The sequence below is a fragment of the Ciconia boyciana genome, chromosome 7, assembly GCF_034638445.1.
Source record: "Ciconia boyciana chromosome 7, ASM3463844v1, whole genome shotgun sequence".
NCBI classification, from domain to species: Eukaryota; Metazoa; Chordata; class Aves; order Ciconiiformes; family Ciconiidae; genus Ciconia; species Ciconia boyciana.
The window spans coordinates 27,937,953-27,961,013 of record NC_132940.1 but is presented as its reverse complement, the minus strand read 5'-3'; the positions used below and the strand labels follow the sequence as shown (position 1 = coordinate 27,961,013).

The 23,061-nt window shown below is 49.4% G+C and overlaps 1 protein-coding gene across 5 annotated transcripts; it reads right to left on the bottom strand.

Moving 5' to 3' along the window:
* Window positions 1-1,716: 1,716 nt before the first annotated feature.
* RGS4 (regulator of G protein signaling 4) lies at window positions 1,717-22,500 on the bottom strand. Of its 5 annotated transcripts, none has more exons than XM_072868372.1 (7): window positions 22,364-22,497; window positions 9,658-9,760; window positions 8,768-8,991; window positions 5,751-5,855; window positions 5,071-5,132; window positions 4,152-4,318; window positions 1,717-3,611 (listed from the first exon to the last, which is right to left on the bottom strand). In XM_072868372.1, exons 4-7 carry the CDS (start codon window positions 5,843-5,845, stop codon window positions 3,360-3,362), a joined length of 576 nt encoding a protein of 191 aa, XP_072724473.1. In that variant the 5' UTR covers window positions 5,846-5,855; window positions 8,768-8,991; window positions 9,658-9,760; window positions 22,364-22,497; the 3' UTR covers window positions 1,717-3,359. The 5 variants fall into 5 exon arrangements, with proteins under 5 accessions (XP_072724473.1, XP_072724474.1, XP_072724476.1 ...); XM_072868373.1 differs by having other exon boundaries at window positions 9,658-9,757; window positions 22,364-22,468; XM_072868375.1 differs by lacking the exon at window positions 9,658-9,760 and having other exon boundaries at window positions 22,364-22,500.
* Between the last annotated feature and the right edge of the window lie 561 nt (window positions 22,501-23,061).

Sequence of the window (23,061 nt, the reverse complement as noted above, 5' to 3'; positions counted from 1 at the left end):
ACACATATATACGTACTCCTAACACAGGCATCTGGATCCCCAGTGAGTCAGAGCGCCAAAAAGCAGGGTTTCTGGATATTGTGCTTGGGGTCTGTCACAGAGAACGAGTTTATTGTGGTCCCAGACCCCGTTGAGGGAAACCTTGGCCATCCAGCTGAGAGAATGTGAAGGTGCATCTTCCAAAATGTCCTCCAAAGTCACCCTGCGCCTGTGGCCGCTGGGTGCTCGCGGCCCCGGTGCCCAATCTGGTGCAGGAGGCAGGTCTCATGCTCCCTGAGGGACCCCCATCCCCTGCCGTGGGGCAAGGCAGCCCCACGCTGCAGCCGGGGTCCCCGGGCACCAGGCGCTGCCTCCATGCCTCCCCAGCGCCCACTCCCCACCACGGGGACGTGCAGAGGAGGGCTCCCTGCAGCTGCATCCCTCGGATTAAGGCTGGGGGATCATTTGCTGTGTGTTTTCTGGTTAATTCAGTGATGTGGACCCTTGCACCTCACCAGCCACGGTGTGAATCATGCAGCTCTCCCCCCGCATGCTGAGGCAGGGCTCTGCCGGTGCTGCCCAGTCCCAGCCGTGGGGACTGCCAAAGCCTGCGAGGCAGCGGTGCCCACTGCCCACGGGGGCTGAGAGCGTCCCAGGGCTCGCCCAGGCTCCCCCCAGTCCTTGGTCACTCCTCGGAGGGTGCCGAGTGCTTTGGCCAAGGGCCAGGGCAAGGTCAGGAGTGGGGATCGACTCCTCACACCCACAAGCAGCAGGTTTTCAGGCTGATGTTCTCTGTGTGATTTCCGCTAGAGATCTTCACGCCGGTGTGCGCTGAGGAACTGGTTGTGTTAACCCATATTCTTGTACCACTCAGTAATCCACACATAAACATGCATTTCTGCTACTATCTCGATGGACTATTCGTTTTGTCTCTGCACTGAAGGTGTGGTGTTTCCTTACCCTCTAGAGGACACTCCCAAAACTTGCGCCCAAAAGCCCTGGCAAGACCAAAGGCCTCAGAGCTTTTGCTGCAAAAGATGCGGTGGTTTCTCAGGAAACTGAAAAGGGAATAAAAATATCACCCCAGGAGGCTGGTCCAGAGGAAACTCCCCCGTGCCAGCGCGGCACGGGCACCCCCAGCCCCGCCGCTGCCTCAGTTGGCATGCCCCGAGGGATGCCCCGCTTCGGCCCGCAGTCGGCTCCCGCTCCAGTAGCAGCCGCGGTGCCTGCAGGGGCAGGGGCCGAGCAAGAGCCAGCCCTGCTCACCCCCAGCCACGCCGCCTTCGTGTGGCACCTCTGCGCCCGCAGGGTCTGCGCCCAGGGACAGGTTGAGCTCCGAGATAAAAGGTGTTCCCCTCTGGAGCTCTGGGTGGGAAAACATTTGCAGCGAGGAGGCGCTCCTTTACGTTCCCACCTCCAAGGCTGTCAAGGGGGCCTCACACTCAACGCCAGCCCCTCGGCAAGGATGGGTGCTGAGCTTGCTGTCAGGCACAGCATGGGCCCCAAAAAGCCCAGCATCCCCCAGGCTCGTGGTGCCGAGGGTATCTGAAGGATATAATGGCTGTTTCATCTTTCTGTAATTTAAAACAACCTCCGAGTGAAGCCATTTGTAAAATGACTTTCTAGAGTAACGTTGGCCAATGAATTGCATCTCCATGCATTTTCTTTGGTTCACACAACGGCATTTTACAAGGTACTAATGCAAACATTTTTATTTAGAATGTATTCACCATTATTTAAATATCGATACAGTTTTTGCAATAGTTATCAAGAGTTCCCAGTACCAGGGGAAAATAAAAAATAGCCACGTGCTTGGCTAAATTTCAGAGTTTTAGCAAGCCTCTCCATCTCTTAGCTGAACATGCAGGGGGTGTATGTGTCAGTACAATCTAATAAATACAAAATAAAGCAAATGTCAAAAGAGGTGTTTCTCTGTGGGCCTGGACGTGCCTACTGGAGAACCATGGCCTCCTCCTGCCATGTCAAAACCCCGGTGTGAGAACCGTTGTCTGGACTGGGATGCAGAGCAAGGAATACACGGTTGTCAGAGACTCAATATCCAACTAAGGAGAGACCAAAGGCTGGGGGAGAGAGTCACCGACAGCCACTGGACTGCTCAGAGCAGGCGGTCCCAGCTGCTGGCTGCCGATACCCAGTACTGCCGCCCAAGACAGCAAGCCCTGCATCTATTCCTTGTGCCTCCAACTGCAGGTCAGTGTCAGTCCCAAAGCCCCCAGTGAAGACCACGTCTAACCGCAGTGATTAAAAAGTAAGCTGCCTTCTCGCAAAGCCCAGGAGCAGTAATGAGTGAGACACATTCCTCCTACCATATTCAGGAAAAAGGTGAGTCATGCTACTACTGAATTATAAACTCACACAAATAACATTAAAAAAAAAAAAAAAAGACGTTTTCAAGTACTGCCGGGCAGGGTCTTTTCTCCCCAGCTGTTGTGGTAGTGGTCCTATTCCATTGCAAACTGCTCCATACAAGCCAGGGCAGGCAAACCTGAATTCACATGGCACTCCCAGAGTTAGTAATATATACCTGCCAGTCTGGGAGAGAAGGAACATGTTTCTGTTCTGCTCAGCTATGGTATTTAACACCTGGGAGCATGAAGGACACGATTAATAATATATGAAATAATGAACCTCCCCCAAAATAGTTACTCTGTACAGCCCTAGGAAAGATCCTTGGCCAGAATAAACTAGATACTACAGAGGGAGAAGCGGCCAGAGGGAGAGCTTCCCTGTAACTGCAGCTGTGGTGGAGGCTGTTTGTCTGAAAAGTTTTTGTTTCCCTTCAAGAAAGAGTAGGAGCTCTTCCTATGTCTGACTACTCTAATGCAGCACAGCCTGAGTTCTGAGCAAATACTACTGAAAGCCCAGACATTTGGGAGCTATATGAACAGCTAAGGACCAGAGCAAGTCCTTTTCATCTAAGCTTTTGCCAATTAGAAAGGGGAGATCACAGTCCCCAACGCTTCCTTTGGCTTCCTCTTTCCCCTGCTCCTTGCTAGGTGTCACACCGCAACATTGCAAGTCTGGTCCCTTGGTGGGTAGTGCTGGGTCTGAGCATGTGCTCCCCCACTGCCCTCCTGGGCTTGCAGGGCTTGCCAGAAACACAGCGGACACGCAGTGATTGCACCCAGCTTTCATGTCAGACACAGACTCCAGGGCTCCTACAGCAATGGAGTCACAGGAGGGTTTGCTACACAAACTGAGCCTGGCCTGGGTTACAAATGCTGGCTGTTGCATGACATGGGATACAACTGGGACATTAAGACAGCTATTGGAGACAGCTCTGTTGCTTCATGCCAACGAATGCTTTTGCTGCTGTATATTCTTGCGAGAGCCCAGCCTGCCCCTGCCTTCCTGCAGGTTCAGGCGCACTGAGAGATGATGTTAGAGTTGCAGTCTAAGGTGTGAGTGTGGCTTCTTTTGCAGTTTTCGGGCCCACAGCCAGCACCAGGTGGGCTGACCAAGTCCAGGTAGTAGGGGGACTTGAGGAAACGGCGGTAAGAATCCTTTTCCATGAGGGTGAATATTTTTCTCTGAGCCTCATCAAAGCAGGACAGTGTAGGCTCCAGCATATTGTGGCTCGTCTTCTCCCGTGTGCATGAATCCAGGTTCACCTGTGGGCCAAAGGGAGAGCGTAAGTCAGATCTGTCCCAGAATTGTCTAGCACAGGTAAAGGAAAATCCAAGCGTCTCTTCACCAAGCGTGTTTAAGCTGTCCTTGATAGGCAGTGGTCTGAAATGGCTGCTGGACACCCTGTAGCCTTGGCTGAATCTGTGCGGCTGGATACCAACGCATCTCTGCTGCCAGACGAACCGTCAGGGGAGACTGATACATATCCCTCTGGGATGCAGCCAGCCACAAAACTTGAACAACTGCATGGGAGCACCTGGAACACTGGGAATCATAGTCCTCTTGGGCTTCTCTCATTTGAGTGTGCACATGGGATGGCCACATGGTTGTAACTAAACCCACTTTCTCACTATCCAAGTTTAATATGAAAGCAATAAAAATGACACCATTTGCTTGCTAACTAACAGAGAAGCAGCATCCTTCAACTCTTGTGAAACTACCAGATCTCTACTTCCCTGTGCTGCTGGCCTGGTTCAGGATTTAGGGTGATACCATGTTGCTCAAGAAATGTTCTGGGCACATACCTCTTTTGTTGCCTGCACTGAGATGAACTCATCATAGATCTTTCTGGCCTTGGGGCTGAGCTTGGCTGGCGACTTGGTTTTCTTGTAGTCCTCACAACTGACCCAGAACTCGATGTTTTCCTCACTGTACTCAGATTTGAGAAAAGCACGGAAAGCAGCCAGTCCTCCTACAGATTGTTTAGAAGAAAACCAGATCAGGTAAGAGTGTTGGTTCCTGGATAGTCATACCCATGAACCCCAGCAAACAGCAATTCTGCGTTCCCAGAGCTGAATGAGCAGCTCCCCTGGGGATGACTGCCTGCCTTCACAGCAGTCACTTGTGCATGCCGAGGGAGGCTGGAATTCAGACAGGCCCCATGGGGATGTCACACGTGGGTCCTCAGCTGCCTGCCCTGCCACTGTGACCTTCAGTGGCTAAGCCAGGAGAATACAAGCAACTTGCATGTTCCCAGGAGGCCCCAAGGAGACAGCCAACACATGCTGCAGAGTCTCAGGCCATGGGAACAACACAAAGGAAACATCAAGGACACAGTGTAGCCTGGAACCGACAGGAAGACAAAGTCTCCCATGGGCTCAGCTGCAAACAGTTTCTCCACTTTTTGGTTCTTGTTTAACCCACTGTTAACTGTGTGCTGCAGTCTTGCCCTCCCCTTGCACAGGGCTAAACCAGTTGCCTTCACAAAAGGGACAGCTCAGCAGTAGGTCAAAGCCCCATTCATGATACATTGGGATTGTCCCTTGGATCTGACCAAGAGCACCCTTCACCACCCCTCCCAAAGGCCTGTGTGGCCAAAGGAGCCACTGTGTGCTGCTAAGAGACATAAGATGATGTCCCATGCCCCCTCCAGGGACTGCTCAGCACACACACTTTGCAGGCAGCACCCTCGACGTCTCCAGCAGAAGGGCCCTCTTTACTTACTGTCATGATGGATCAAGTTTTCCAAAGAGTCTGCCCACTTTCTGACTTCCTCTTGGCTAACCCTAAAAGGAACAAAGGGAGAAACATAGGGAAGATTTAAGGGGAGTACAGAAAGGACAAATTTGTTTTTTTGCTCAGCACCATTAGAAAATCTCTTTCCCTGATTGTTGTAAGAGCATACACAAGAGACCAAGGAAATGTCTGCTTGCTTTACAGAGACCCCTGGGGATCCCAGATCTAATCTACAGAAATTCCAGTTTGCAATACCCTGACAGGCTGCTCTCTCTGTTCTCTGTGCCAATACCTCTGTGCAGCTGTGTGGACCACTGCACAAATCCAACTCGAAGAGACAGTGATGCTGATTCTGCAATGTGTCAAGGCACACTGGGTCTTGTGATGGCATTATTCCCCTGCGCAGGAGACTGCACAAGTCTTTCCATGTGCACATGCATATTGAATCACAGAAGTGTTGGCAGACAGGGACCTCTAGTTCAACCTTCTTCATGGAAAGGGACTATCAATACTTGAGGACTATTGCCACACTAGATTCAAACACACAAGGTGTTCAGGAGGTACTGGGAAGCAGCAGCAGAAATGCTAGTGAAGTTCAGCTCAGTGAAGGAGTAAACAACATGTTGCAGCCAGCCTGGGCTTAACTACATGGCAGCATCTGCTCTTACCTCTGGCTTGAAGATATTTTCTCCTTCTTGCCCTGGGAAGAGCTGTAGTCACAGGAGTCTGACTTCTGCAGCAAGAAGCCCAGACGATGCTTCATGTCTTTGGCACTGAAAGAAACAATTCAAGAATGAGATTCAGATAATGCATTACAACTCCCTCTGCAGCCTCCTCACCCACAATAACGTCCTTCAGCATTACTCAGTGACACAAATGCAGGTCACTGCTCATGACTCCAGTGCTGAATTTCCACTCCTCACATAATGCACATTTCTGTTGCTAGACAAATACAACAAAGTCAAAGAAGTAATTTTTCTTGTTCAACAGCACCATTTTCTTGCCGAGAAGGTCATCAGCCTGGAGGCAGGGCTGGCAAAGGGAGAGAAGCTGCTGTTTTCCTACTCTTTGTTTACAGTTAAAATACTGTGATAGAAAGGCATCACCGTGCTGTAAATGTGTCACTTCTCCCTAAGCTACCAGTGTCCAGTTCTTACACGCTTACTAATCCTTTCCGGCAGCCCTTGCCATCTCCCCACCTCATCATCCAGCTACAGGAACAGCGGGGCCATGCCAGGCCACCCCACCAAGCAGCTGCCCATGACACAGAAGGAAGGGAGGAAGCAAAGGGCTAGGAGCAGGACCGTGGGGTGAGATCAGGGGATGAGCCAGGAGCTTACCACAACCAGCCCACGCTGACTGCAAGCTACTCCCTTGCCCCATGGTGAGCTCCTACGAGGATGCATGCTTAATTTTGTCCTGCTTTCCAGCATGTTCAGGACAATCATTGCCTGATGGCAGCATCTATATATGTAGCTGGTATTGGCCTCAGCATCTCTCTGGATTTCCTTCCAGTTTAAAAACAGTGGGGGCAGGTAAATCAGTACTGCTTGCTCAGGGGTGCAAGCCCTAGCCTGCTGCAGAGTGCAATGATAGCATAAGCAGGAAATTCTTCTCCTACTCCTCAGATCAGAGCCTGGAAAAGAGCAAGAGATTGCACCACAGGGCTGAGCTCCAGTAGCTGCTCAGCCTCTCAGCACTGCTCTCTGCTCCAGCCATAGCACCCTGTCAGCAGCCCTGGCCATATCTTATCTCACTGCTTGCTTGTGCTCATAAATGTTTCCTTAACAACTCCAGCACTAGGGTGAGAGCGAAGGAAACTCATAGCTTCTTTAGAGCAGGGTGCGTGTGACCAGGGCCAACATCCAGGCCCTGCCCAGGCAGACATCGGGTACTCTGCGCTGCCAGACTCGGGCTGCGTTGCGCTGCCATGCCACCTGCCCCCAGAAGAAGGAGACCGCTCAGGTCTGCAGGAAGGCGGCAGCAGGAGGGAACAAGACAGTGCTGTTTGCAGCGAGTCCCGCAGCTTTCTGAGAGAGAGGGATTTTCTGGGGAATCCTGGACAGAGGTTGTTAAAAGATATGAACTTATTTTTCTTTGTATTTTTTTCAAATGTTCTTTTTTCCCTCCCCATCAAATGTTCCTGCAAATTGGGGGGGAGGGTGTCAGTGTTTTTTCCTCGCATTTTCAGCACTTACTTTCAAATCCACCATGAGTGGGGAGCTTTTTCTCCCAGATGGGAGCAGGTTGAGTCTCAGTTTGTACTTTTCCAACCCTCTCCCATTGCACAGCCACTGGGAAGCAGCCTCAGGAGCGCTCCTGGGGGCATAAGCCCCCAGGAAAGCCCCCAGAAAGGTAGCGCTGCGCCATCACAGACCCGTGCAAGTTTGCATGGGCTGGAGAGCAGGGAGTTTTGTGGGGCCGTTGCCATTCTGGGGACCTGGGCCCCCCTGCTGGGGGTCTCCAGGCCCCATAGCACCTGGAAGGGAGTGACACCCCTCCAGGAGGGCTCGTGGCCACCTTGCAGGCACAGAGACCCCCTTCCGCTGGGCTGTGGGGCACACCATGCCGCCGAGGGCATGCCTGGGGATGCACAGGCTCCACTCTGCCAGCACTGGGATACCTGGCCAGTACCACACACCGGGATGCAGCCAGATCCTGCACCCACGGCAGGGCTAGAACTCAGCCCATCCTGATCGGCACCGCACAACGGGGGTATGGCCAGCCCCACACTGGCCCCATAGCGCTGTGCACCGGGGCTACAGCCTGACCTGGTCCCTCACCGTCAGGACACACCCGGGGGACACAGGCTGAGCCCCGCCGGCTGGTGCCGCATCCCGCTCTGCGGTGCCCTGGGCTGGGCCGCACCCCCGCCCTGCCCGCTGGCGGCCGGCTCCCTGGTCCTGCCCGGCTGGGTTTCTGCATTTGGGGTGCGTTTTGGGGAATGACCCTCAATTTGAGGTAAAAATGAAAGCAAACCCATCTGCCTTGCCCCCCTCCCCCCCCCCCAAAAAAAAAAGAAAAAATCAAGAAAAGGACATTCAGCAGAGAAAGAGGATTCAAAGGAGAAAAGGGGTGCAAAGCTTGCAGCAGAAGCAGATGACAGGAATCTCAAGACAGCAATGCTAAAAGCTGCTTGTTGTGCTGATGGGAAGGATGGGTTTAGAGTTCCCACAGCTCCGCACAAAACCTTGATGCAATTCTGCTTCTGACTAACAGGAAAAAAAAAGCCTGCAAGCAATCATTTGTATCTAATCTTACAAAAGAATCAGAGCCGAATCTGCCACTTCTGCTTCAGACACAAAGCGCAATACATCAGCGTATCTCCAGACTAACAAGACCATTACCAGATGCTCAGAAATAAACAGTACCTTTTTAAGCAAGTGGCTGGCAGTGCAGCGAGTCCCTTGCACATCTTTCTCCCGGGGTCGGTTCTCTATTCCAGGAAAAACAACAAGGCCGGAGGCGTGCAGGTCCTTCGCTGCCTGCAGAGCTCAGGCTCGTCTCTGAGCCAGCTGCGCTGCCTTGGCTCTGTTTTATAGCCTAGCCCAGACAGCCCAGCAGCACTCGGTGACCCAGTCAGGAGTCAGCACAGCGGCAGCACCCGTCCCTTTTCTGCCCACCCAAGAGGAGGAGGGTGACGTATAAGCCAAGACAGAGGAGTGAGTGGGATTGAAAACCTTACCAGAAATGAAGCTTGGTGTCTGGCTGCAGAGGTGGATTCTTTCAAAAGGGCGGAAAAAGCTTCAGGGTCTTTCCTCTGTTGCAAAAGGTGGAATGGTACAGATAAAAGCTGGAGGAGATTTTCAGAGGGCCACAGACAGTAAAAAGGGTTAGAGAATGAGTTCTGAGAAGTGAGATGAGCTTTGCTGGTTCCTCTGTTCATTTTCCCCTTCTATTTAAAGCAACCTGGGGAAAACAAGGGACAAGAATTTTAAACACAAAAGGTTCCCGTAATCCCAACAAATGCAGAAACCAGAGCTCTAAGGAAAGAATAATGTAAATTCACCAGGGAACTACCCAGGCAGATGAGACTGTCCTGCTTTATTCTAAAGGCACGTGGATATATGCCTTTGATGAGGCTAAAAAAAAAGCTCTGAGGGGCATATCACTATTAGAATATAAAATGTGTGTGTCCCGGCCCACACATGTTTGGGGTCAGCTCATGTACATGTGTAGGAAAAAGAAAGACAGGAGGTTGACAACACGACTGCCTTAGATGTATGGATATCGCTGCAATACCTTACTTCTCCATTTGCATTTGCCCCTAATTAAAAGCCAGACCTTGGGACTCGGGAGTCCCTGAGTCCCCAAGGGAAGATGTTTAATTAAAACAATAGACATAACTGTGCCTGCCCAGAGAGGACTTTGTGGCAGCACTGAGGCTATTCTGTGCTAAAGGATGAACACATGAAACACCTGGCTGTGCAGATGTTTGGCGGTGACTGCACTGCCTGCCTCTGCTGTAGTCCCAAGGGAGAGCAGAATGACTTCAGCTACACCACTTGTCCTCAGCCCTTGGAGGGTGCAGAAGGCAGTTGCCCCTCTGGAAAGAGTGAATTGGCTGATACTTACTGAGTCGCGGCTCAGCACAGCCTGTACCATCGTTATAAAAGAGGGGAAAACTCTGGGCAGACGGACGTGCATATGGTCTGCTGCACTTCAAGTCTTGCTCCTGCTGTGAAATAAAGAAGCTTCAGTTCAGCAGCAGGCTGTCAGCCCACGCTACCCACTGCTGCGCTCACTTTCCCCAAAAACCTTTAAATACTTTGCCCATGACGTGCAGAAGTTGCAGGGTGAGCTTTTCCCTCCTGTGTCTCTAGAGCCTACAGCTAGCAGCACAGACAACCCAAATCCCAGACTAGTTTACCTGCCTTGGCATACTGCATCCTCTCAGATCATTAACTGTGCTGAAAGGCAATGCTCTAATTAACTTTAAAATGCTTTTGTATGAATGTGACTATCCTGTTGCAAACCTGAGGCAACATGCCTGCAAGTCTTGCACTGCTTGGACTAAAAGTCAGCTCCAGCGCAGGGCAATGTAAAACTTTAACTGAGTGAATCCCCTTGTGTTTTTAGTGTTGGTGAGTTGACAGCACTTGGGTGGATCTGTAGGAAGCGACTGAGCACTGTCAGAGTTGATGTCAAAGCTCTCTGATGTCTTCTGTTTGGGGAGGAGAGAAGCCAAAGGGCAGAATGTGGCTAATGGGAAAAAACTAATTAATTAATTGACCCTGGCAGCCAGAGCCTGCCCTCCTGGCTCAGGAAGCTCCAAAAGGCTGCGAGCTAGGGCAGGGAACCTCTGTGCAGAACACAGAAATTCTGCAGTTTGCTTGCAAATTGGTGCGTAACCAGATTTAGGAATGTCACACTTCTCTGTGGATTGTAAGCACATTCGCTGTGTGGCTCTAATGACACTCGAACACTGGTGTTGTCAACATCAAGTCACCTTCTACATTCCCCAACTTCTATGTGAGCAGGCTTTAATAAGAAATTTCTAACACTGCCATCACAACAGCCAGCCCAAAGGGCTTTGCAGTTAAGACCGTCCTCCCTGGGCTGAGTATGCAGACTCCTAGAACTGCTACAGTTGAAATTTCCCTTCTTCCAGTTCATTAACACAGACTGGTTCAGTCTGGCTCCCATGCGAGGAGTTTGGGTTTGCATACTGTTTCTCCTCTAAGCTGTGTTTCCCAGCTGTTGCAGTTTAATATCCTCTTAGCTGCTCCAGCTGATCCCTAATCAAAAGTACCCCCTTCCATCTCTTACCCTTCATAGTCAGGCCTCTTCTCTCAGGGTACAGACTGTGCTGTGCTCAACACCAAAATCTCCTCCTCCCTGCCAGATAGAGAAGCAGCAGCTCCTGCCACTTTTTACACCTGCCACATCACCTCTGGCTCACTTCACCTGCGGCACGGAGAAATCAGCAGGGAGAATGGGCTGGGGGGTGCAAGGCTGGGGATGGGGCTCCCTGGCCAATACATCTCTTGGTTGTGCGGTGCTTTGGAGGCACCCAGGGGCTCACAGGAGACAGCACAATAGTAAAAGTCTGCTGTTCCCACTGTGACATCCCTCATCCTCCACCCACTCGTCCCTGCTGCATTCCCTGCCCTGCCTCCCCAAGCAGCTAGAGACAAGGCTATGAAACGGAGCTTTCCCTCCCACCATCACTGCTAGGGAAAAACGTCACACACGTGTGCTCACCCCCGTACACAAGTGGATGTGGGATGTGTCCCTCGGCTCAGCTGCAGCCAAGTGGCAGGCCGTGGGAGGAGGCAGGGAGCACGGGGAACGCTGCTTCAGTGGTCACTGCCCAGAGCCAAGCTACAGCCAAGGGCTGTTGCCCTCCCGACAGCATGGGGCTCTCCGCTTCAGTCCCTTCCCATCTCAGAGCAGCGTGCTGTAGGATGCATGAGCACGCAAAGAAGACGGCTACTTTGAGTCACCGTAAACAGAGAAGGGGCATGACATGGGAGCTCTGAGGATGTGCTGCTGGGCCAGAGCCTCTCCTGTCACTGCTGCCTTCCCCAGTCCGCCTTGCAGAGGCTAACAGTGGCCCACTCTTCCTCCTCTTCGTGTCTCACAAAGCCAGCCAGGCACCTTGGGATTGGGCTAGCAGATCACCTGGGTGCACACAGGGACACTGGGCAGAGCATTGCCCATCTTTCTCCTGGTCATCCCCATCCCAATACATGTCTGGCTCCTGATCTGCTCTGAAGACAGCATTGGTGAGGAGCCAGAGCAGCTCCCAGACCCCCGAGAAGCACTAACCAGGGTGGCACTGGTCCCCAAGGCCCCAGGCTGCAGAACCCCTGTGTGAGCAGCTGCCCCAGTGACACTTCTGCGACATGAGCAGCCCCAGCGCCAAGCCCTGCTGCAGGGAGGGGGCCTGGAGCTCTGCTGAACTCCCCGATTTGCTTCTCCCATACTCCAGCCTCAAGCACTCTGCACAAAATCCCTTCCAGTGCAACTCCCCACCATTGATTTCTTTTCCAGTACACCCATTAGTGGGTAAGAGTTCCTTCCAGTAACGAGGGCTGCACCTTCTCCACATACATGTGCGCTTTGATTGAATTACAGCTAATGAGCTGGGAGCAGAGCGCCCTGGAAGGACCATTTGGGTCTGAGTTTGGATGAATCAGCTCAGCACGTGCCTGTGTCTGACACTGCATGCAGCCATGTTTCCTGTCCCAGGGCACTGACTATGGCCTGACCTCTCTAGAAGAGACATGGAGAGGCCACACTTGTCCCCATAGGGTCCCCCAGCCAGCACTGGGATTCCCAGAAATGCTGTCCCACAGCATAGTCTGAGGAAATTGTTCTTTCCCATGTCTCTGCAATGCACCGCCTGACTTGGCACGTGACCACAGCCATGGTGCTCGCAACCAGTCCCCAGAGGCAGCCTTTGAGGAGAGAGCATCTCTTCCCAAATTAGCCCTGAGGAGAGGGATGACTCACCATTCTGCCACATGGTTAATTCACTGCTCACATAGAAACCTTCTCAAGTGAATGTACCTCCAGGCTGACCCAGTCACCTTTCTGCTTCTCTTGGACCAGGCAAAGATGAACTTTTAAAGGCAAAGCAGCTTTGGGTTGTTGTCGTAGTTTCTTGCTGAGCCTGCTCCTCTCTGAAGTGATGCTCTCTAAATGTTAGCACGTTCATTCAGCACATTCCTTAGCCCCAACTTCATACAATTCATACAATGAAACGTACAACTCATACAATTTTCCCATGCTCTCAGGTGTTTTCTACTTATACATGCACCTACCAACAGCAGCGGATTTTTGTAATTTCTAAGTGCTTGGAAGTTCCTAATAATTTGGGGGGTTTTGCTTGGGTTTTTCTTTGCTTCAACCCTCAGTTTTTGGGCTGCCTACTTCTCCCATTACTACCCAGAAGAAAATATTTCATCTTGTATCAAAGGAAGGATTTTGTTCAGCCCAAATGGACTTTTTTTTTCTCCTGGTTTGGGTTTGCTAATGAAATAAGTGGGGTTTTTTTTGTCTGGCTATTGTTCTTGGGCATCAGACAACAGAAAAAGCTATAATTTGAGTAATTTGCCTTCCAGTTTCCCAAATCCGTGTCTCGTCATCCATCTTGATTAACAGCTGCTCAAACATTTCCTCTTAATCACTAAGAAAGTTTTGAATAACACTGGACCACAAACCAAGCCAACATATGCCTGTTCACTGATGCTTTCCCAACACTAAAAACACTTTGAAATGTCTCATTGAGCCACTTTTAGTCCATTTAATATGGATTTTATGATATTTTAAGCCAAATATTGATAGCAAGTCATATTCATTTATAAATCTATTTCACCACCACAACTCCCTCATAAAAGCACTATTAAGCTCATTAGAAAAGGTCTATTTTTCCATTAAATCACATCAGCTGGTATCAATTATATCACCACCTTTTCAAATGAGCCTGCTATAGTCCATACTAATAGTGCTCCTGCACTGATCAAAAGGTTAATAGCTCTGTGACTATATAGCTCACCCCCTCGCAGACCATGGCTTTCTTCCCGTCTCTTTTTATTCTAAAATGTATGAAAAAGGACCACTCTTTGTCCTGAGAGCTCTTTAGCCTATTCCTCCACAAATCTTAGTGCAAGGCAGTTGCACTTGGTTGACATAAGACTCTGTAATCATCCTCAGGGCTGCATAGCCCCCAGGCAGGGACACACTCGCTGGTCTTTTGCAAGGGACACTGAACAGATGCTCGCACTGTGTCCCAGCTCTGCCTGCAGCTCCTCTGAAGTCTCCCAGTGCCAGACCCCAATGCTGCCATTGCTTCTTCTGTCCCTGAAACATGCCTGGGGGTGTGAAGCAGCTGGATTTGTCCTGTCTGTGTGCTGCCAGCCCCCCCGCAGCCCACACACCCTGGCTGAAGCACAGCACTCAAGAGCTGGGTGCTGCTCCCGCTGAGCAAAGGCAGCTCTAGTAAGACATGCAACATGGACTGCTCACAGTGAACATTTTCACCCTTGACAGAAACCAGGTCTAAGCATTTCCACTCCATATTTTGACCTGATATAGTGTAACATGAATTTAGCTGCTGTTGATTTAAACACACAATTCTGTGTTCCTTCATGTTCTTCTTCGCAAGCTGTTTGCATTTATTACTTGAGGCTTATTGGGCAATCCCCTATTGAGACAGGAGCTGTGATGGGTGATGGTGGGACAGCTCAGATTGACTGTGTGGGCCCATCACCGCGTTAGCTTACAGTCAGTGGTTTGCGCACACCTCTCCTGGGGACCTCTCACTCGTGGGCTGGGCCAATTGCTTCACCCAAATGTGCCCTAACGTACATGGGAAGAGGAGGCATAAAGGGAGGCAGGAAGAGGGTTGATGCATCAGAAATTAAGACGCCTTTATGTACAGTGTACAACAAAACCACTCCTCATGCCTTCTGCACCTTAGCAACTCAGCTGTGCAGTGAATTCATTTCTACAGCTTTAAAAAACCCAACTTTTTAATGTAATTGAGCTATCTTCTGCCTAGACAATTACTAGAGGATGTGAAGTTACAGGCTGCAAGGCTAAATCTTTTGTCGATGCAAATCTAGTGAGATCTACTGTCTTAACCTTAGATGGACCTTTCTTCTTTCCTTCCCTCCTATCTTTACAGTGGCAGCTGAGCAGGATTAGAGTTGCCCATACCACAAGGCCCCATGCCAGGGAACAAAGGCTAGAGCTTTATTCAGAAGTGCAAAGTCCAGGGGACATTTTACCAGTGGGGTCATGGCTCAGCATCCAAAGCACATTGCTTACTGCTGTGGTCACAGTTTAGTTGTTTAATTCTCTAAGCCCGCTTACAGAAGGCAGCCTGGAAGCAGCAAGCATCTGTCAATGCCTGTCTCAAGGGTATTCCAGTTATTTAAAAGGTGATGTCTGACAAGTCTGCAGATGGGGTTGCAGAGCATCATGATTGCAGGCTAAAGAAACACAAAAGCAAGGACAAGCACCTGCAGCAGAGAAACAGCATCCATTCAAAAGCACTGTGTGATGCCAGCCTGCTGCATACAATGGCTGAGTTGACTTGGGGTAGAAGTAAATGCTCTTGATGTGGCCCCAGCCTGAAGGGCAATTCTAAGAGGTGACAGGTGTTCAACGGATCAGTCAGCCCTGATGTGCAGCTAGTTTAGAAATCACAAAAAGGAAGCAGCAAAATGAAACTGTACTGAAAACAGTTGATCCTAGCCTGAAGTTCCTTGATCTGTGTCTTGGAGATGAACTGGACAGAATGAAACTGCAAGTGGAAAACATCCAATGTAGCAAAAATGTGGAATTGCTACACTGGGAAAAAGCCACTTGCTGCAGAGGCTGATTGCACAGGAATGCATACAGTATATAATAGACATGCAAAGACTACTGGAAAACAGTCACTGCTTAGTGAGCTCTGTTTTGCCAAGACCTCTTGCTATTTAAAATTTATGTTGCAGCAGTGCTGAAAATCCAAGCAGACCTGAGCTTCACTGTGCCACAGAGAAAAAAACCAAAAAAAAAAACAAAAAAAAAAGAGAAAGAGCTGTGAGCAAAATCTATGGCACATGGTACATAGCTGTGCCCTGCAGCTGATGCTCACAGCATCACGCTGAGAGTGACAACATTTAATGCTTCACCGTTTAGAAATTTGATTTTTCAAAAAAAGAAATAAATGCTCCATGTTGTTACATTTCATCCTTCTGAACTTCTCAGCAGGATGCACGTGGCTGAGATCTTACTGTCTCTTCTGAAACCGTGTTTGCCTGTCTTTCTGGTACTCTGGATGCAGGCTGCATGCTAAAGACTGCAATTACTGGCTCAGCAGGTGAGACTCCTGCAAGCTGCTATCCCAAGGCACATTTGTGCTTTGGTGTTTCAGCTAGAAATAAGTTTCAACACAGAAGGAAAAAATATGGGTTTCTACACCTGTTTTGAATCAAGCCTCCAGTATCCGCAACTGGCTCATCTAACACAGGATCACTTGGATCACACAGGAATCTGACCAAGACCTACTGCAGCAATCCTTAAGCTGTCACCCACAGAGGACTTGTGGTCCCAAGAATATAATGCAAAAATCAAAGGAGATGCTGCCTTGGATAATCTCGGAGATGGAGCCACGAAGGTACATTATGGACCTGGACTTTCTCAGATCAAGTATGTTCAGACCCAGGGTATTGTTTCTGATCACTGGAGAGACAAGCTAGCTCTAAAGACAAGCATGGCTCTGAAAGGAGTTGTACTATTCAGCATTATGACAGTATAAATTGACTGCCACCATGTACAAAGTGCTTTATATTCCATAAGTACAGAATGTTTATCTTATTTGTGCATCATAGGAAATTGCAAGCCTCTGGTGAGGGTAGTACTGACAAATTGTGTTTCCCCATTTTCTGAAATAATGCTGCAGTCCCAGTCAGTCCAGCTAAACTTCACCCACAAAACCCTCACATGAGATTGCCACTCAGCCAAATTTCATGGGCTTGTCCCACCTGGAAAGGATTGCCAGGCACAGACCCTGGTTTGTTACAGAGAGTGCTAGATGCCCATAAAGACATGCCCAATTATCCCATCAGCCAGAAAATCCTCCCTGGGCATTGCTTGTCCTCTCCCTCTGTCACTGAGATAGCCTCACGCTGCTCTGCATTCACCTCTGCTCCATGAGACGTGTCCTACCTCTTTGCCACCAGCAGATCCCAGCTATATTCCTCCCTTGCCACATGAACATCAGCGTCTTGGGGTGCCTGTGGAGGGAAGGCCAGGCTGAGGAATAGGATGGAGCCACACTGGTCAGAAATGGGAAAGGCTGGGGTCATGAGAGCTAGAAAGGAGGAGAGCAGGAGGGGAAGAAGTGGTCACTGATGTACAGAGAGGGCAGAAAGCTACATGAGGAGAGGCCCCAGAGGTGAGCTGTGGGAAGGAGGAGGACATGTCCCATGGCATCTGGACAAGATGATCCTTGGGAACACAATCCAGCAGCCAAGGGTCTGCAGAGAGACTTGGCTGTCTCTGGAGGGAGCATGTGCATGCACTGAGTGGCCTTGCCATCCTGCAAGGGAGGTCACTTAGAGCTGAAACAAGTGCCCCAGTGCTTTGGGACAGTGTGGTAGGATCTCCAGGGGAGCTGTGCTAGGCACAGGCCTCCGGCATGACCCTTCTGCTCAATAACATCCCTAACTATCTTTACTGTTATCTTGTGCTTGAGAATCATAATGGAGAATCATTTATGTTCTGAGTAAGAGCTGCTAAAAATAGTGCTAATATAACAAGGATGAGAGATGAATTTACAAAGTGGAGGAAGAAAGCCCAGAAGCCCCTCACAGTCATTATACGCTCCCACAGTTTTCAGACGTGCTTTCAACAGCAAATGCTCTTGCTATTTGTTAGGCAAAGAAGGAAATTGCCTAAGACAGTGGCAGATGCCTGGAAGGCTTCATATTGGAGTAATTTCTTTTTGCCCCCTCTCCCTTCAACATACCTCACTGCTATCCACCTTGTAACCCTGCTTCCTTCAACCAAAATATGTGGGGCTTAGCAGCCAGCAAGGTATGCACAGAGCATCTGGTAAGGCGTCACACCAAATGTTGTACTGGGCAAGAACAGACTGGTCATCTGCCATTTTCTAAGTCAGCATCAAGCTTCAATGAGGCATTTCTTCCTTGTCAGAGACAGACACTGCCAAAACCACGTATGGCTTTTTCAGGCGCACCCTCAGTTAGAGTGTTGCAATTTCTGCCCTGTGTGGAGGGTCTGTCCCCTCTGATGTGGGCTAGTACCTCTGCAGCTCAAGCTTTGAATAAGCACTATGGATCTGTAGAATTTTTAAGCACATATTGATGAAAGAAAAGCAGAAGCCTCAGGAGAGGAAACAGCCAAGAGCTCAGGCTACCATGATACCTGGATCCCTAGCGCTCATGCCAGGTGTGAGGATGGTGTGACAGGTACTCCTGGTTGCACAGTGGCCCAGCTTCAGAAGGATGGGGAGGGGGCTGGACACAGAAAGAAACCTACTGGCACCACACCAGACCAGCTGCCTAGACACCTCTCCCAAGATGCAGGAGCTCTGAGTTTAAGCCTTATTTTAAGAAAAAAGGCCATTTCCCCCTTAGAGTTTAGCCCTTTGAATCAAAGGGCTAGAGTGACACCCTGGCCCTGGTACTGTCTCTCACCTGTCTTGCATGCATGCTGGCACTAACTGCGCCCTGCTTAGCACGCAGCGCTGCACAGACCCTGAGCAATCCCTGCCCTGCTGTGAGGCTAATGCAAAGGAAGTGGCTAATTTAAACTCTGAATCGTTCTGGAGGCTTTTGGGGGTGCTTACCTCTCCTATTTTAATACACAGCGGCTCCAGGGAAGCTACCTTGCAGTCTGAGCTGTATTTAGAGTGACAGGCAGCTGATACAAAACAGGCTTAAAGGCAGTTTGGGAAAGATAAGTTGGGTAGAGAGACGCCTGGCTCACCTCTCCCCATAGCCACAATAAAGCATTTGATGTGTCCCTTCTCTGCACTTGATCACGTTCCTGCTGCCTCTGTGATTCATATTATGCAACTGATTGACTTTGCAAGATACGAGAACAAAGTGTCTCCTTGCCCTGCTTCCCAATGAGCATTAATTGTGTTAGACTGGAAAGCTGAAGCAGAAATCAAAACAAGCCCTCAAGCCTGGTTTCTCTGCTAATCACTGGTGCTCATATCCTTGTTATGCTGCGGGACTCTGTGCTACAGTAATCTAAAGGCACCATCCTGGACATGCTTCCATTGGTCTGCAGAGCTGTTCCGTTGCAGGTTCCCAGTGAGGACTGTGACACTTTCTGTATCAAGCAAAAATTGTGTTCCAACAGAATTTTTCTCTTCGAGGGTTAATGAGCAACTCTTGAAGCAGCCTCTGATCAATGAGATGTGAAGGAAGTAAGCCAGGAGGCACAGAGGCCAGCTGTCTTGCCAGCTGCATCCCAATCACAGAAAGTAAAAAAAGTCATGGAGAAAGGAGTGGAACCAAGAGCATCACCTGCTCAAGCAGTGCAATAACCCCTGAAAGCATGGCTCAAGGTATTTCTCATGAAAGCTCAGACTGGTCCTGCTCAAGAACTCACTGCCCTAGGGCCAGCATATTCCAGTTTAGTATCTTTGGCCTGGTGCCACATCCCCAGGGCTGGTTTGTCAAAAGGACTTCAAACCATGATGCTCATACTAGGAGGGAACAGGCACTGTCAATAGAAGACACCCACTTCATGTACTTTCATAGCCAAGGTACATCAGCGTGATAGTGCTGAGCTTAACAGTTACTCCACTGCATGAAATCTGGTGTTGACAGGAGAGGTTTTGGCTTCTGTTTTTCTCCATTTTCCTGCATCCAGCTGTGGATTGCCTTTACTTATGGCTCCTGGATAACAGAGGCTGAATCCCTCTGTGCTGCTTTACTGCTTTTTAAATTCTCTAATATATGCGCGCTTGGTCCAAAACCCATCAGTCCAGTAGGGGAGGCAGGTTGGACTCTGTCAGCAGCAGAAACCAAAGTGGGCTCAAATTTTAAAGAAATTAGCTCTAAAATCCTGCTTGTCTTTTTTTCTGTGTGAGTCACACAAGGTAATGTGCAGCAGAGGCTGGAAGGGGAATGGGGACAGCTCTAAGAGCAGAAGGATTATTATTTTTTTTTTTCTCTTCAATTTCCCTTTCATATAGTGTCTGGAGTTGTTCATGAGAGAGTGGGGGGAAGATATGCTACCCCCAGCCTGAGATCAACAGAGCCTTACAGCAAATCCTTCAGTCTAACAGTATCTGCTTGATATCACAACAAAACAGTAACAGACCCTGAACCCCAAAAGCTGACCCACAGTATACACTCAGGTGTTATTATATAGGGACATGGAAGTTACTCCCAGCCAAGACTCCATCCAATTTTTACCCAGTTCTATTTCTGTGTTCTACAGCTGCTAATGTATTTTCAGGAAACCTGTTTCAATACCGGTGCAGAAACATGACTATCTCAACCAGCCTCCACTGATGAACTAACTGGCCCAATTATCCAGAGTTTACAATTCAGTGAAGCAAATACTTTGTGTAGCTGCAAGTACATCAGATCAGACCTCCAAGGGGCTTGGGTGGATACACCCTCCCCCTTCCTAATCAGTCCAGAATCTCCAAATACTCAGCCGTGGAAGAGCAGTGCTGAATCTAGCACGTATAGGGCTCAGAAGCAGTGTAAATACAGACTTGGTAATGAGGAAAAGCATGGAGAATTATAACGTGAGCAATCCTGCAGAGGGAATGAAGGGACGGAGAGCAGACTGTGTTATCCACACAGTCTGCTGAAGGTCAGCACAGGATGAATGGATGAGATACAGAAGCTTTCAACCAACTACATGGCTAAGCAGATAAAGTTTTTCCCAGGAGGTAAAAGGCCATCAGCCTGGGACCACTATGCACTGAGAAGCAGGACTAGGACTGTGCAGCCAAAAGCACAGGACAGCAGGTAGCTGTGAACTTGTGACAGCCAGGGAAAAAACCAGAGGCAGCTGGGATGCAGCAGCAGAATGAAAGGTTTGCAAGACCAACAGGAAAGATGACAGACTGCAGGGGAGGAGCAAGAGAGACCAAAGAACAAAAGACTTGGAAGTACAGACAGGAGAACAGCAAAGGCTGGGGCAGCCTAGTGTTGCTGGAGGAATGGAAGGGAAAGATTGCTGAGGGCAGGGCAAGATGTAGGAGGTGCAGAAAGCCAGGTATGCCAGCTCGAAGCTGTACACAGTGCTCATCTTGCTACCAACAGCATGGGCTAAACTTTTCAGATTTGAGAATTATCTGCTTCTCCTAGTCTGGACATGTTTGTTTTCCTCGTGGTCTGTCAGGAAAAGCAATGGTATGTGAATTGCTGCAACCTCACTGCCATTTTCTGGGCAGGACACGGGGTCTTCTGCAGATGACTTGTCTGTGCTGTAACCTTACCAGAGCACAGGCCTTTTGGTCATGCCATAAACACGTTCTTCAGTTTTACAACCAGGAATGGCATCCTAGGAACCTGGTTCTGGGAGCAGTGCTCTACATTATCAGCACAGGTCATTCTTTTAATCCTCATTCTGTTTTTTTCCCCCCATTGTTTACATACACATTTCAATTCAGACTTCACTTCAACTTTTATATTTCTATTACAAATCTTTTGCACATGTTTATGTGGGATAATCAATATGCTCTCCCTCATTCAGACATTCAGTAAGAGGAAGATGGGTATTGCTCTTCAAGAAGGCTGTAGACCAACTGGAGAGAGTCCAGATCACAGACATATAAGGCAAGATGGAAGAATGAGAGTTTGTTCAATCCAGAAGTGAGCAGACCAAAGTGACACAGGGTAATGATACATGAAGTACCTAAATGTCCCATCTATGAAAGGCTGAAGTTACAGAGAAGAAGATGATAAACTGTTCAGTGTGTCTGTGCTGGTTAAGGACAAGAAATATTTGTCCTGAATTACAGCAATAAGGATTAGATTAGACAGCAGACAAGATTTTTCCAGCTGTAAGATCATTAAATACTAGACTGGATCACCTGGGGAAGGGCTTATAACACCACTTAGAAAAGCTCCTACTACAAATGTAGTTTATTTACCTCTGCCTTGGACCTTGGTGAGGCTCTAGATGGCCTTTCTACATTCCCTCAGCAAGGGCTTATTGAGGAGATGATAAAACAGGAGTCTAAAGTTCAGCTTTGATACCCACATGTAAGGTTTTTGGTTAAATGTTGGGTGCACAGCATGTCCTGCTCTTAACGATCCCACCTGGCTGCCTCAGAGACAAATATGGAACTGCTGTTGAATAGCAGGGACCCACCAGTTCTGTACAACCTATCTTCAACACACAAAGTACAGCTGCCCTTCACAATCCAGGCTTTCCCACTCTTACCAAGCTTTGCTACCCTTTGACTACTGCAGTAAGCCAAGCTAGGCTGCATCATCAAACCTACTCACTTTTTATTTTTTGAGCCAAATGGATTTCCACCTACTCTGCAACCCTGGGGAAAAGGAAGTTGATTTTCTGGCTGGAGAAAGCAGCTCACAGTGACCAGTCCCAAGGGAAAAGATGATATCAGTGTTTCTGAGTTTCCAGTTAATTGTGTTTACTGAAGAATACATAACATTAGAGTGCCTTGAGCCTTGGCCAAGTTTGTAAAAGTAAATAAAGACAATTCCAGTCTAATGTTAGAAAACTGACCCTTGGATTATTTCTGAGCTGACTTCTTCCAGCAGTTAGAACAAACCCTGATGTGTATGATGTGAAATAAGGAGCATCAGACTCATACCTTATTATTTCAACAAATAAACATGTTTGACTGCTGTTGCTAGAAGGCATCTCTCTTCCAGAAGACAGGCCACAAGACAGAGGAGCAGCTCCTTCCTCCTAGGGCTTGTCTGGTGACCCCTCCGCAGCTCCTCAGACTTCCAGTCACCTTCTCAGGAGGACCTACTGCAAAACACGCTGTGTTAGGAAGCAGCAGGAGTGGAGGTGCTCCATAAAGGGGGACAAGCCAGGAGCTGAGGATGACCCCAGCATAGGCTGTGCCCTCACTGAGGGGCACCGTCCCACAGCACCTGAGCAGGGCAGGCTGCACAGGGACCAACTAATGGTCCATCCACAGCCCTAGGATGGATCAGGGCAGGGGACACTTAGGGAGCCCTATCAGGAGGGGCAGGAGAGGGCATTGGAGATAGACTTACCTACAACATAGCTCAGGAGAGGACTGGGGCCCAAGGCCTGTGTTTAAATAGAGCTCCTGGTCCATGAGCAGAGGGTGGGGGCCCAGGTGAGGCTGGCTGGGGCAACTAAGGCCTATTAGTGTCCTCAGGGCTCTAACACTATGTCTGCCCTCTGAGCCTGCTCCTCAGATGGGCAGAGCCATCTTTGACCTCCCCAGGAAGAGCTGTGCAGCACTGCTCATCCCAGAGAGGAAGGCACCCAGCAGGTGCTGCCTAGTTCCTCTCTGATCCTTTCCAGCCTCAT

Bases quoted from the DNA above. Each gene is read 5' to 3' on its own strand.
- RGS4 (XM_072868371.1), bottom strand. From the start codon at position 8,497: ATGTGCAAGGGACTCGCTGCACTGCCAGCCACTTGCTTAAAAAG. The intron at 5,133-5,750 runs GTAAGAGCAGAT...TGTTCCTTTTAG, and splicing joins AAAATATCTTCAAGCCAGAG to GGTTAGCCAAGAGGAAGTCA. The intron at 4,319-5,070 runs GTAAGTAAAGAG...AACAATCTGTAG, and splicing joins AAACTTGATCCATCATGACA to GAGGACTGGCTGCTTTCCGT.